We start from the raw sequence: 14,782 nt of genomic DNA on the forward strand, positions 1-14,782 counted from the left end.
TTCTTCTTCTACATATTATCTCTGGGCAATCTCATCCACAAACACAAATTCAGCTTTCATGTCTATACTGACTGGTAAATCTAACTCTCTACTCCGGACCTGTCTCTGCCTGTCCCAACTAAAAATCTCAGCCTTCCTGCCACCTCCTCATGGATGTTCTGCTGTCAGTTTAAAGTAATCATGACTAAAATAGAGTTCTTAATCTTTTCTCCATAAGCCCTTCCCCATCCTTCCTTTCTCAGTCACTGTGGACATCACCAACTTCTCTGTCACTCAGACCTATAAACTAGGTTTCCCTCAATTCAGCCCTTTCTAGTTCTTCATATTCAGGTACTGTATAAATCATATCACTATGTCCTGCATAATATCTTGAAGACTGAGTATTTTCTCTGTCCACATAGCTAAAATCCACAAACTACAGTCTAACCACCATTTTCCAACAAGCACCTTTGCATATTCTCTGATGCTGCCCCAATGAATATCCATGCAGCCACCTGACTATTCTCCTTCAAACCCTTCCTTTAAACTCTTCTTGATGTGATGACTTAAAAAAAGTGTCTCAAAAATGTACAGACAGCTGGTTTGTTGAGACCACTGTTTCATGCTGACCAATATCATTTCATTGTTTCCCTGTGCTTCTCTGGTCTATTTTATCTACCTGCTGTCTGCAGTCTTACACTTAGATTGTGATTTCTTCAGGGCATGGACTATCTGTTATATGGTTTTACAGTGACTAGCAAAATGGGGCCCTAGCCTCTAGGCACTAGCATAATGGAAAAACAATTGTGGCAACAACCAACAGTTTCAAATTAAAACATCACCTTCTCAGTCAAACCAGTTAGAGGTCAATCTCACATAGATAAACTGCATAGATTTTCATTATTTGTGTGTATGTCTCATCTATGTTAATATTAACATTAGACAGATAATTTACAGCTCTTCACTATCTCTAGAAACCAAATAGCAGTTCCTGGAGTCTTTCGGCTATAATGTTAGATAAAATATTTGTTCACCAAGTATCTTTCAGGTCAAGAGCTGCAAAGCAGCCCTGTGAGTCTGACGATGGAATTATGGAGGCAAGGGTTACCACCCTGATCTTGAGGAAACTAAATGCCTTCATTCATCGCTTCAAGCCCAGGTGCCATCCCCCTTTTTTCCCTTTTGTCTGAGAATTTTTGGCCATATATGAATAGCAAGTACAGTCTTGAAAAGTAGAACTAAGGTGAAGAACAAAATATTTCCTGCAAAATGACTGTTCAACAATTGGTTTAGTCAAAAAGGGTACCCTATGCAAATGCTGTCATTTCAGAATGTAACAATAAGCCATTGGGCAAATTTTCACATGCCTCAGCCACAAATTCTATTTAAAATTACAGGAAGAGAGGACAACTAGAAAATTTTTTGAGTAGGCTAGCATTTTTACAAAACACTAGCTAATCAGCATAAGTGTTTTCAGAGTGCATCTCTTCCTTTCTACTCATTTTTTAATCCCTTCTTCTCACGAAATTCATCCATCCTAACACAAAGGCTAAATAACTAAGCTTTATATGAGGAACTGAACAAAGATGAGAGAGCTGAATTCACCCCAGCAACAGACAGGAGATGCACCCCAAATGGTCCCTTCTTAGCTAGCGTAAGTGGCATTAGCATGAAGATTACCTTTGTGGGGTATAGAAGCTCCCCATACGGTTGTTCCAATCTACTATGGAACTTAATTAGGAAGGATAGAGGGCTTTTGTATGGATTTTCCATATTTGGGTGAACTTAAACCTTAAAGAAACACTGGAAAACGGTCAAAATTTAGGACACATGATCTGTCATGCACATACTTAAAAAAAAAAAAAAAAAAATCAACTCTTCACTGAAAACCAGAAGCTCCGAGTTGGCCCACCATGGGCAAATACAGTTATCACAACAATATGGACGGCCTATAAGGGGTTTATGAATAGTTTGTACTAACCAGAGAAACAGGAAGCCAGACAAACAAACCAGCAGTTTCTGTAACCACTTAAGGAATTTCTGTAAGATTATATATAAGCAAAGTAATTGACAAGAATCCCTTGAGTAACAAATATTTTTTAATAAAATTGAAATATACACAAACAGAGCTTCAAGTCAATTAAGCCTTAGTAACTTTGACTCCTCAAAATGTGTTTCATTATTATGGAAAATCCAACAGGACAAGTTAAATTAGGGAAAACTACTGCTCCCTAGATTTTAAGTGAGGAGATAGACATTTTTATATAGAATTATTCTACGTTTGATTGGTAGCAAAACTTTAAATGACAGTTTTCAGACCCAGCAAAACAAAACCCGCCGGGGGGGGGGGGGGGAGGGAAGGGGAAGAGGGAGATGAGGATAGAAGTGAGCAACATTCAACTAAGAACCATGTACAAAAACTATTGTCAGCACAATTAGGACTCCAGATACAGCTAGGTATGTGAGGTAGCAGGATACCACTTTATCCCTCAGCAGCATACATGCAATAATAGTCAGCACAACCAAAGATTTCTGATTTTTGATATAAAGGGTCAAAAAATCATCTTTACTTTCCTTGGCAGCATAGTTCAATTGTTTACAAAATTACAAAGGTTCCATACTTACCTTTTGTAGACTGGTAGGATTTAGCTGGGTTTTATCTATTATTTTCACAGCAACCTAGGGGAAAAACAGGTATTACTAAACTTGTGAAAAGCTCTGACAACAATGTGCACGTTAGTAGCTAAACACATTGCGTATCTAATGTGCACACACATAGCTATAAAAGTGTGCGTACAATGAGCACATTTGCCAATCTATCTTCCACACCATCTAGCAGAATTTCTTAATAAGAATCCAGCTGTGCTTTATCACTTTTCATTGCAGCTTCAGTAGCATACAGTCAGTTTTACACTCCTTCCAGCACTGTGGAAAATGCAACATTGCACAGAAACACTGGCGAGATCCCAACAACAAGATATTTTCGTTTTCTTTTGGAGGTGCCTGAATTTTTTTCAACGGGGGAGAGAGGGAAGGAGAAGGGAGAGGGAGAGGCTGGGAGTGAGGAGGGAAGAGAAAAGGACAGAAAGAATTTTTTTTCCTGAAACTAACAAATAATAATAAAAAACAACCTAATACCTGACTTAAAACTATACAGCCTCTCCAAAAAAAAGTTTTCAGAAAAGAGTTTTCAGTACAGAAATGAAAATTCTATCTTCACACATACTGTGACTGGTTCTATTTTCTTTGCATTACATTTTTCAATATTAAACAAGTCTTTCAATAATCAAGGATGCAGTTGGAAACAATGTTAGGAACATTTATTAGAAGACTACACATGAAGGCAATACAAAATACTTCACTAGCCACACTCAAAAAGCTTACTTCTCTTCCAGTAAGAACATGTCTTGCCAGCTTCACTTTGGCAAAATTTCCCTTTCCTATTGTTTTTAGTAAGCGATAATTTCCAATGTGAGGGTGTTCTTCATTTGTAGATGTAATTGAGTTTCTACATCTGGGGATGTTTTGTCTGCTACTCGATTTGGTGGGCTGGACATGTGGTTCAGCGTATCCATCCACAGAGGTATGCTATAAGGAAACAAAACAAAACCACACAGGTTTTAAACAGTTACAAAATATTTTAAGAGTAAAAATCTGAGTCCGCAATTTTTAAAAAACTTGATCAATAATTTTCAACTGTAGCTTAAGCAGATTTGTTGCCACTGGGTGAAGTTTGATTTATACATCAAGAAAGAAATTCAGAGGTGCACTAGAGCTGCTTCTAAATGTAATCAAGAGTGATATTTAGACTCATCAAAAACCATTAAAGCATATACAGTTTTTTCTTCAAATATGAGAGAGTGCTATTAAAACAGAACAAATTGTGATATAGTGTGTATTTGTTAATTATCAAATCTTGATGTAAGCATCTTTAAGACCTTAAAAAATTCAAAAGAACTTTCATCTTTAAACAGTCACCCTTATTTTCCTGGAAGTTATGAATAAAAAGTAAATTTTTCCAAATTGCAAGAAAGATGGATTTATCATTTGTCTGAAAATGTTCCCACTAAAACAGTACTTGAGATGAAGGAGAATAAAATCTTAAAAGCCAGCTTTGCTCCAAGAATATTTTTACTTTCATAACTTGTACTTCCACACTTTCTCTAGAAAAAAAAATCTGACGTTATTAGGACCCTAGTTTTAATAAAATGGGCTGTTTTCTATCAAAAAATATTCCCACATCTATTAAGTCCATTGCTAATAAGTCACCAAAACAAAGAAATAAAAAGGCTGTGCTGACCACCAGTAACAGTATCACAGTTCTACTGTGAAAGTCAGTAGTGTGATCCTGCAGGGCCTCCATATCTCAGCCTTCAAATGGCTACCTCTGCTTCCTGGGGTTGCACATACGACATCACTTCCTCCCTCCTCAAAGCACAACAACCCATCCCCCACAAAAAAACAAAACAAAAATATGCAAGCGTTTATATCTGCACAAATTACATCTGGGCTGAGGGGGCCCCAGCTTGAAAGTATGGTCCCTTATGCCTTTTGTATTCTCTTCTTGAGTTATAAGCCAGAGTGCTAGCAAGCACTGAACTGGCACTTTACATAGAGGTATATAAAATGCATAGTACACCAGACCCTCGCTAGAACACGCATCTATATAGCACGAATTCGCATATAACGCGGTCGTGCCCATGAATCCCAAATTTAATTACTTTAAGTGGAATTCACTTTAAAGCGGTCCCCACATTAACGCAATACCGCGCATGGATCCCAAATCCCGCGTTCTAGCGAGGGTCCGGTGTACTTGTATCATTTTACTTTTTCCTTCCAAACCAGTCATTGTTATACTCTTCCCACCTCCACCAGCACACAAATTGTCCAACACCAATGGCAGCTGTACATAAGTTCTGGAAGGCAGAATTCTGCCTTTAGTCCTTTCCTTCACATTGTAGGGAAGCTCCTGCTTCCTTCAAGAGCATCCAAATTTACATTTGTACATTTAAGATGAGGACAAAGCTGAATGCAGTGTTCGAGGTAAGGAACACCATTACATTATTTCTATAGTCTCTGCCCATATAGTAAGTTTAACCCAGAATGTGGGCCTGGATTCTGTAAAGCAGAGAATGAAGAGGACCTACAGGTCATGGTGGATAACCAACTGAAATGAGCTCACACTGTGATAGGTGAGTAACAGGGACAACAAGATTCTTGGATGTATGTGGGACAGATGTGAGACCTTGGAAGCATGGAAACTTCAAAAGACAGTTATGCACAAGACAATATGGTCCATAGGCTTATTCATCAACTTGTGCATCTGAAAATGTTACATATGTTTACATTTGTGAGCTAGGGATTGTATTCTAGCTGTATGGGGGAGGATTATCGAGCTCCCTCCCTAGTCAAAATCAGTGGGAACAGTAAACAACTGCAGAGAAGTACCACCTCCTGGGCGGAATTGACATTCTCTGGTCAATTTGTCTTAATCTTCTCAGGGAGCTGGAGTACTGGAGTTGATGGGAGACTGCTCTGCTGTCTATTTAGCAGGTCTTCGCTAGAGCAGCTAAATCGACACCTGCTGCATAGATTGCAGTGGCATCGATCTCCCGGGTAGTGCAGACAAGCCCTTACAGAGGTGACAGCTGGAGGCCTCAGACCTAACTGAGCGCTCTTGGGGAAACTAACAGAGGGAGCAGAGGTGCTGTTAATCCCAGAGAGGACAAGTCTGAACAAGGGAACAGTAAGTGAAAGTAGGGAGTTGGTATTACCTCTGTATACTGCATTAGTGAGACTACTAGTGGAAACCTGTGTCCAGTTCTGCTGTCCACACTTTAAAACGGACTTTGAAAAATCTGAAATGACTAAAGAAAGGCCTACAAAAAATTCAAATTCCGGAAAAGATACCTTACAACGAGGGACTTCAAGAAGCTCAATCTGTGATTTGATCACAGTCTAAGCCCTACACAGGAAGAAAGGTATCTGATAGCAGTGGGCTCTTTAATCTAGCAAACAATAGCATAACAAAAACCAATGGCTGGAAGTTGACAAATTCAAAGTGAAAATAATGTGCACATTTTTAATAGTAAGAGTAATTAACCATGGAGCAATTTACCAATGAAAGCAGCAGATTATCCATCATTAAGTCTAAATCAAGACTGAATAGGTAAGAAACACGCCCTAGTTTCAACCAGAAGTTACTGTGCTTGATGCAAAAATGAAAGTGCTGCATAATTTGCATTATTTAAATCTGCTTTTTGAGTAGTACTTCAAGCCCTTCATTAGTATAAGTAAACTGCAAGGAGCCTAATTGTGTGTGCCTCAGTCCCCTTGAAAAAGGAAAAGGATGCTGCCAGATCAATCAGTTAAAAGAAAAATAACTTATGTCACTACCACCACCATAAATTAGTAAAAATGATTGTGGGTGTAGCTTTAGAAGTATATCATTTAATTTTTGCACTGACCTGCATAGTGAAAATACACTAATTTCTTTCACTTTGTTTAGTTCATAGTCAATATTACTTTCAAATTCTTATACGTCAACACAATTCTGTAATGTTTAGGTTGCATATACAAGACAGAAGATGTTCATTTGTCTAATAAAATGATAGCATGGTATGTGTATTTTAAAAACATGTAATTAAATAAAATTCTATTAGACTTGGAAATAGACACTCACACGCTAGGCCAAAAACTTCACAACATTTCTTCTAGCACAGGAAGGTTAGCAGATCTTTCTTGATGTTTTTACATACAGTTAAATAAGAGCCAAAGTAAAAAGTATGCACACATCACAAAAAGGCTGCAGAAAGAGCATTTTAAGATTCTTCCTTATTATATTACAGTTGTACCAAGTGCTAGATGCTGTACAAGCAAATTTTCAACTTTTCTGGGCTGGAATCATCTCTTACTAGATGCAAGTATAAACAGAGACTGGGGGAGAAAGGAAGAGCGTTAACAGCGATTTTAATGTACGGTTACATTCTACATTTAACATCTATAACTAGATGGTGTCAGATAAAAGTTTGTTATAGCTGTAATGTATAAACAGCTGTCAGAAATATGGAGAGGCCATCTAACTAGACATTATGAGTTAATTTCCATAGGCATCATGGGATAAATGCACCTTAAGTAGGGATTTAAAGACACCTGCTGGAGTAGTAGATAGACAATATGCAGAGTGGAGAGATCTTCACGGGACATGTCATTTCATCCACATTTTGCGGGGAAAACAGTTATTAATCTTACATCAGCATCATACAAATGATGTAGGACCACAGTCTAAAACAGACAACACATCTCCCAATAAGGGTGATTCTAGGAACTTTCAAGGTGTGAAAGATAGTGTTTGTTCTTTTTGTTTAATCTGATTATTAGGGTTTCCATATTTAAATAACTCAGACTACCTTCCTGGATTACAGCTGTTTTATTCTCTCTTTTGCTTTCCTTTGTTGGAGACTTTGCAGCAAAGTTTGAACACGAAACGTGAAGTGTTCACCAACCTCCTCTAAATGAACAGTATTAAACAAGTACAGATAAGAAGAAAATCACGATATGCCTAAAAAAGTTAGTCAAGTTAGACCCAAGTAAACGCTTAGACAGTGTAAGCATTACATATGCATTACTTGGAATTGCTGCATCTAAATCTGAATTTGGCATTCTGCAGGAGTTTGTTGTCTCTGTGCTTGTTATTTATGGTTCATTGTACATCAACTAGTTGTGCGATAATTAAAAAGTGCCATTTCAGGGGCACTAAATACATGTGCAAGCTCTAAATTCTAAAAGCTTGGTCAACCAACCAGGAAGGAAAGAGAAAAAAGGGCCAAGAAGTTACTTTCCGAGGACATTTCAAAACCTTTAGCAGTTTAACAGCACAATTTCTTGATTTTTAGAAGCCACGTGATTCCCTTCCCTGTACCCCTGCCAAGGTATCAGGACAGGCCAGAGTTAAGCTTGTCAGGTGCCTTATTTGCATTTCTTACCTTAATACGTTTGGATTTCTTTTGAAGTGTAACTTTAACTCTTAAATTTCCTGGATTTTAGAATGCTGGTTTGGAGCTAATTACAAACAGCCTTTGGAATGATTTTTAACCTTTAATGTCACTGATATATACTCCCACTCTTTACTGCATTTTAATGTTGCTTTGTTTCTGGGAATTTCCTTACTTTTTAAAAAGTGTGTAAAATGTCATACACAAATACTAAAGACACCCAAAGAGAATGCTACTATGCAATATTCCTAATGATTTGAAGATAGGCATTGTATTAACATTAATCCTAGTCAGATCTTATGAAAAGAAAGATCTGATATGCAAAACTCGGTTAAGGGATTCAGCATGCAATGCACATTACGGGCACTATAAGGGAAAGCTGATGGCAGAAGAACAAGAGCAGAAAAAGGAGATCTTGGATGAACAATACAATGCCTTGGGGGGATCAGAAGGATTATTTATTCACAAAGTGATTAGTAGGGGATTGTACAAAATGGGCTACCATGGTTGCAAACCTCCAGTAATGGAAATGCCACATAAGAAGAATGTAACGAGTTTTTAAAATGAATTAAGGTTAACTTTTAAGGGCAGACAGAAAGGTTACTTACATTACAGTAACTGGAGTTCTTTGAGATGTGTGGGCCCTATGTGCGTTCTACCATGTGCCCGGAACTGGAAATTTTTTATTAACAGTGTCTGTCAGTCCATGAGTGCTCCTTGTGCCTCCTCATGCACTCAACCAAGGGCATAAGTGGAAGCGCAGATCGACCACCTCTGCAGTTCACTCTCTACCACAAATCACTTTAGGAAAGTATCTGAAGCAGAGCAGGTAGTGAAATACATATCCGGACTGCATATCTCAAAGAACTCCAATGATTAAGAAACCTTTCTTTCTTTTCCAAGTGATGGTCCCTATGCATATTTCCACTGTAGTCCTAATCAGTATTCATTGAGGAAGTGGGTGCAGTGAACCAAGCTGCACCACCAATTGCAGGATCACTGTGCCAATGGATGCTTCTGCTAAATAAGCTTGTACCAGGGTATAATGCCTAGTAAAGATATGCATAGAGCCCCAATGTTGCCGCTCTTCAGAGCTCCAGGAGGTGGAATACCCTGAAAAGAAGCCATTGAGTCAGGCTGGGTTCTGGTCAAGTGGGCCCTCATACTTTGAGGTGAAAGTGTCACCAAGATCTCACAGCAAAGCATAATGCAACCTGAAATCCATTCAGAAAGTCTGTGGGGAGACTGCTTGCTTCCCCTTTCCTCCATTCAGCAATAGAAACTAAGTCTCAGAGAGCTCCTGAAGGGTCTCATCCTTTTCAGATAGAAAGCTATGGCCTGACAGACATTCATAGAATGGAGGCTCCTGTCTTCTCTGGTGGCATGAGGCTTTGGATAGGTGTATGACCTGATTTAGGAGGAATTCAAAGGGAACCATTGGAATTCATTTGGAGTACAGTATAACCTCAAAGAAACATTCTCTTTATGGAAGGCCACGTAGGAAGGGTCCAGCAAAAGGGCCCCGAATTCAATTAGTCTTCTGGCAAAGGTGACTACAACAAGGAAAATCACCTTCAGGACGAATGAGAAGGAAGCAGGGGGGCCAAGAGTTCAAAGGAGGATTCATGAGCTCTGACAAAACTAGATTTGAGTCCCAAGTTGGTGTCAGTTTCCGTTCCAAGGAAAAGGTTCTGGTAGGGCCCTTCAGAAACCTTACAGTCTCAGGGTGAGTGAAGACTGAACAGTTCTCTGCTGGGGGAAGGAAGGTGCTGGTCACTGCCAAATGCACATATAGTGAACTGAGAAGTGGCTTGACTTCTTTAGGGAGAGAAGAAGTTAGTCAAAGAAGGTAGGGCTCTCTGAATCCTCTGGAGGTACGAGACGATGTTGACACTACCTAGGAAAATCTCAGAGATTTTCCTAAATGGAAGAGATTTTCTAATATTATTGAGGATGGATTTTCCCTTCTCTGAACATGATTTCTCTAAGCTCATCATCCATCCAAATACCAGAATGTCAGATGGCAGAGTGCTGAGCTGGGATGTTTGGTCTTGCCTTAGTCCTACGTCAAGAGGTTCAGAAATGGCAGGATTTGTATGCATGGTTGTGCTGACATCTGTAAGAAGCTGGGAACCAAAACTGCCTTGGCCAGCAGGGCACCACTAGAACAACAGACACACCGTCTTGCTTGATTTTTCTCAGGATTTTGGGTAAAAGATGGATGGGTGGGAAGTGATACATTACCAGCTCCCGCCACTGAACTAGGACCGCATCCCCATTGGAATCAAGACTCCAAGGTGCTCAGGAACAGTAGACTGCCATAATTTGTCATCTTAGGACACAAAGAAGTCCCACAATGGGAAACTGCTAGAAAATCTTCTATACCACTGAGTTACACAGTTCCACTTGTGGTCTCTGTCAAAGTCCCTTCTGAGGCTATCTGACAAGGTGCTCATTATTCCCAGGCAGTGCAATGACAAGAGGGGAAATCTGGTGACAGATGCACCAATTCCAGAGCTTAATAGGTCTCCCTCCTCTTTGTGCAGAAGCTAAATGTGATATAGAGACCCCTTGGCAAGGAGCTCTCACCTTGGATCAGACAAACTCATCACACCAAATACATATCTTACAGGGTATTTATCCATGGGTGAGGTCCCAGAGGACTGAAGAAGGGCAGACATAGTACCTATCTTCAAAAAGGGGAACAAAGGGTACCCAGAAAATTATAGATCAGTCAGCCTAACTTCAATTCCTGGAAAGATACTGGAACCAATTATTTAAGAAGCAATTCATAAAGCACCTAGAGGATAATAGGATTATAAGGACTAGCCAGCACAGATTTGTCATGAACAAATCATGTCAAACCAAACCCAATTTCTTTCTTTGACAAGGTTACCGGATCAGTGGATAGGGAAGAAGTGCAGACATTGTCAAAAGTCTTACTCAACGTACCATGGCCCACATGACATTCTCATAAGAAAACTAATGAAATGCAATCTAGATGAATTTACTAGAAGGCCAGTGCAAAACTAGTTGAGAGAGTAGTTATCAATAGTTCATTGTCAAACTGGGAGGGTGTATCTACCGAGGTCTTTCAGGGATCAGTCCTGGGTTCAATGCTATTCAGTATCTTCATTAAATGATTTGGATAACGGAGTCAAGAGTATACTTATAAAATTTGTAGATGACACCAAGCTGGGATGGGCTGCAAAAACTTTGGAGGACAAGATTAGAATTCAAAAGGACCTTGACAAATGAGAGAATTGGTCTGAATTCAACAAGATGTATTTCAATAAAGACAAATGCAAAGTACTTCACTTATGAAGGAAAAAATCAAATGCACAACTACAAAATGGGGGATAATTGGTAGCAGTACTGCTGAAAAGAATGCGGTGGTATTCGTGGATCACAAATTGAATATGAGTCAACAATGTGATGCAGCTGTGAAAATGGCTATCATCATTCTGGGGTGTACTAATAGGAATGTTATGTGTAAGACAAACAGGGCAATTGTCCCGCTCTACTTGGCACTGGTGAGGCCACAGCTGTAGTACTGTGTCCAATTCTGGGCATCACACTTTAGGAATGATGTGGACAAATTGGAGAGAGTCCAGAGGAAATCAACAAAAATGAAATATGGTTTAGAAAACCTGACCTATGATGAAATGTTGGGGGAAAAAAAACTGGGCATGTTTAGTCTTCAGAAAGACGACTGAAGGGGGACCTGATAACAGTCTTCAAATATGTCAAAGGCTGTTCTAACAAGGACTGTGACCAACTGTTCTCCATGTTCACTGGTGGCAGGACAAGTAGTAATGAATTAATCTGCAGCAAGGGATGTTTAGGTTAGTTATTTGGAAAAGCTTTCTAACTATAAGGATAGTTAAGCTCTGGAATAGACCTCCAAGGGAGGTTGTAGAATTCACATCACTAGCAGTTTTTAATAACAGGTTGGTCTGCGATGGTCTAGGTTTACCTGGTCCCCCTCAGTATGGGGGGAGTGGGCTTGACTTCGTGAGGTCCCTTCCAATCGTACATTTCTATGATTCTATAAAGGGTGTCATGTAAAGTGTCTACAGAGAGCATGTAACTTGTCAAGACTCAATCACTGCAACACGTATGCATAGGTACCATTCAAGGAACAATATATTTATATTTAAAGTATGCTTTATGGACTTAGAATAAAAAGTAAAAGATTAGTCACGAGGATATTTCAGTAATGGCCCACTAAGGTATGAGGAAGTTGCCACCACACCCCTTCTAGCCAGTGACGCAATGCAAGGTTAAATTGCTTAGCCTTGCACACTAGTAAGACTTAGAACAAAGAACAAGCAGAGGCCACGACAGAGTCGAAACCACTTAAACATAAAAAGGAAACTCTACAACAAGACAGGGGTTCACCCTGTCGGTGAATAGAAACAAAAGACTGTTTTTAGTATGATCATGTGTGTGGAAAGACACACTGCAACTGTCCACTGAGGAAACTCCTTAAGAAGCAGGCTGGGCATTCATGAACCCTTGGATCCTGGTTTGTCTGCAACCAGCCAGTTCTGCAAAAAACTGAACTTGTGGGGGAAATCTACTTTATAATATAGTAAAGGTAACTATTAATAAATGTAGACCCATGTTTTATGTATTTTTATTGTAACCACTTGTTTCCACCACTCTCTGATCTCCAGTTATATCTTTATTCTTTCTTAATTACTACTTCTACTTTATCGTAAGTGCTCAAAAGTGCTATGTGGTTTCCAGGAGCAGCAGTTTAAGGTAAAACTGATAAACTGGGGTACACTGCACCTTTGGGTGCAGAGGATTTGGAAATTCTGTGAGTAGCCAGTGTCAGGGGCTAGATATCTTATAATTCAAGTATGATTGGGGTGCACCAAGTGGCATAGTAAGAGAAGAGTACCCGAGTGGTTGAAAGGCTGGTGGTGCTAGGGAGCTGACACCCAACTACCACAAGAAAGACTCCCTCTCGCTGATGCAGAGAGCTAATAGGGTGACTCAGAGTTCGGGGGACCCAAGAACCATCACACTCACTCTTCCCTGCTTATGTAATGAAGTGTGGTCATACTGTCGAACATGACCAGAACATTCTGAGCATGAATGAAGGTCAGAATTATTTTGCAAGCTTTATGAACTGCAGTTTGAGGAGGTTGGTGCGCAGCTTGGACTCATGTTAGCACCGTGAGGCTTGATCCACATGATCGTCTAGGTGTGCTCCTCAACCCAGTAGGGAGGCATACCTGTGAGGCCAGGGCAGCCCAATATTTCCTCACCCCACCTCTTCATGGGTAGATAGGTGGAAGAATGAAGGGAACCCCTATACACATGGCGTCTTTGTTCTTCCACCAGATGTATGAAGCCAGGAAACTGGGCAGGATCAAGACGCATTTGTCCAGTTGGTTTCTGCTCAGAGTATAGACTGTCCATAACCATACCTGGAAGCACCCGAGATGAAGTTTTGAAAAATTACTGCATGGGTACAGGAGGCCATGTGGCCTAGAAAGACCAGGTAGGATCGACCTGTCATTTGAGGGCTCATTTTAAAATGGAGGTCCCTCAGAGCATGAAATCTGTCTTCGGGTAGATATGTACTAGTTGAAATCAAGTTTGGAGTCACTCCAAAAAAGTCTGTAATTTGCATTGGTACTAAAGTGCATTTTTCTAGGTTCACTTAAGTCCTATGGCTTGAAGGAGGCTGTGAATTATACCGTGAGCAGCCCATCATAAAGGTAAGGAAATACTGGGCTGCCCTGGCAACACAGGTATGCCACTACCAGGGACAGCACCTTTGTGAAAGCTCTGGAGGCCACTAATAGACCAAAGGGAATTACTCTGTATTGATAATGATCTAGGTCCACCATAAAGCACAGGAGTCTCCTGTGGGCTGGATGAATGTCTATATGGAAAACAGGCATCCAATCAAGAGCTACAACCAGTCACCTTCATTTACGGAGGAAATCATAAAGACCAGGATAGTCGTCCTGAATCTCAAATGCTGTGTGAAGACATTTAGTTGTCTGAGATCCAAGATGGGTCTTTCAAGACCCCCTTCTTTTTGGGAATGAGGAAATACCCGGAGTAAAAACCCTTCTCCTGTGTTGAGGTGGCATACCATTGGTTTAGAGCATGAGGCTGCACAGGCACAGACCAACAGATACCACTAGTAGAAATTCTCCATGGTCAGGTGCTTGGGGCACACGTTCACCCATCCTGGAAGAAACATGAACCACTGATGCCCCAAAGTATCAGAATAGCCCAAGCACACCTATCTAGATCAATTAGGATTGCAACTGCCTGGTATCACCAGAGTGGCACAAAACAACTCAAGTGTGCTGGTGAATCTGGACTTTAATTTGCAATTGACCTATTAAGTTTAGAGGCCCAAGTTAGTTACTATGACTATGAGAAAGGGAGAGGAGAAAGCAGAGTCTCAGAGTCTCAACTTATTTGTGCTTTAAGGGCTTCCCTGCACTCCTACTTCAGTTCTATTGACAATGCTGCCTCAGTACATATGTAACAGAAGCTGTAATGCCATGGGGAGCCTATCTGAGCATAAGTTTTCATGAGCTACAGCTCACTTCATGATGCATCCGATGAAGTGAGCTGTAGCTCACAAAAGCTTATGCTCAAATAAATTGGTTAGTCTCTAAGGTGCCACAAGTACTCCTTTTCTTTTTGCGAATACAGACTAACACGGCTGTTACTCTGAAACCTTTCAAGCACTGATGCCAAAGCCAGCATGCAGCCACTTAATCTGTAATTAGCAGTGACAATTGAGCCAAGTAATTTACCAATGAGAATTT

The 14,782-nt window shown here is 40.1% G+C and overlaps 1 protein-coding gene across 9 annotated transcripts in view; it reads right to left on the reverse strand.

Annotated features, from left to right (window-relative positions):
• MARK1 (microtubule affinity regulating kinase 1) overlaps positions 1-14,782 on the reverse strand; it is a 119,366-nt gene that overhangs the window by 65,486 nt on the left and 39,098 nt on the right. For all 9 annotated transcript variants that reach the window (XM_073338843.1, XM_073338840.1, XM_073338844.1 and 6 more), the window contains exons 2-3: positions 3,364-3,567; positions 2,605-2,658 (exon numbers count right to left, since the gene is read on the reverse strand). In XM_073338843.1, the coding sequence (XP_073194944.1) occupies positions 2,605-2,658; positions 3,364-3,567 (258 nt within the window). The remainder of the gene's footprint in view (positions 1-2,604; positions 2,659-3,363; positions 3,568-14,782) is intronic.

This window comes from Lepidochelys kempii, chromosome 3 (genome assembly GCF_965140265.1).
Source record: "Lepidochelys kempii isolate rLepKem1 chromosome 3, rLepKem1.hap2, whole genome shotgun sequence".
NCBI lineage: Eukaryota > Metazoa > Chordata > Testudines > Cheloniidae > Lepidochelys > Lepidochelys kempii.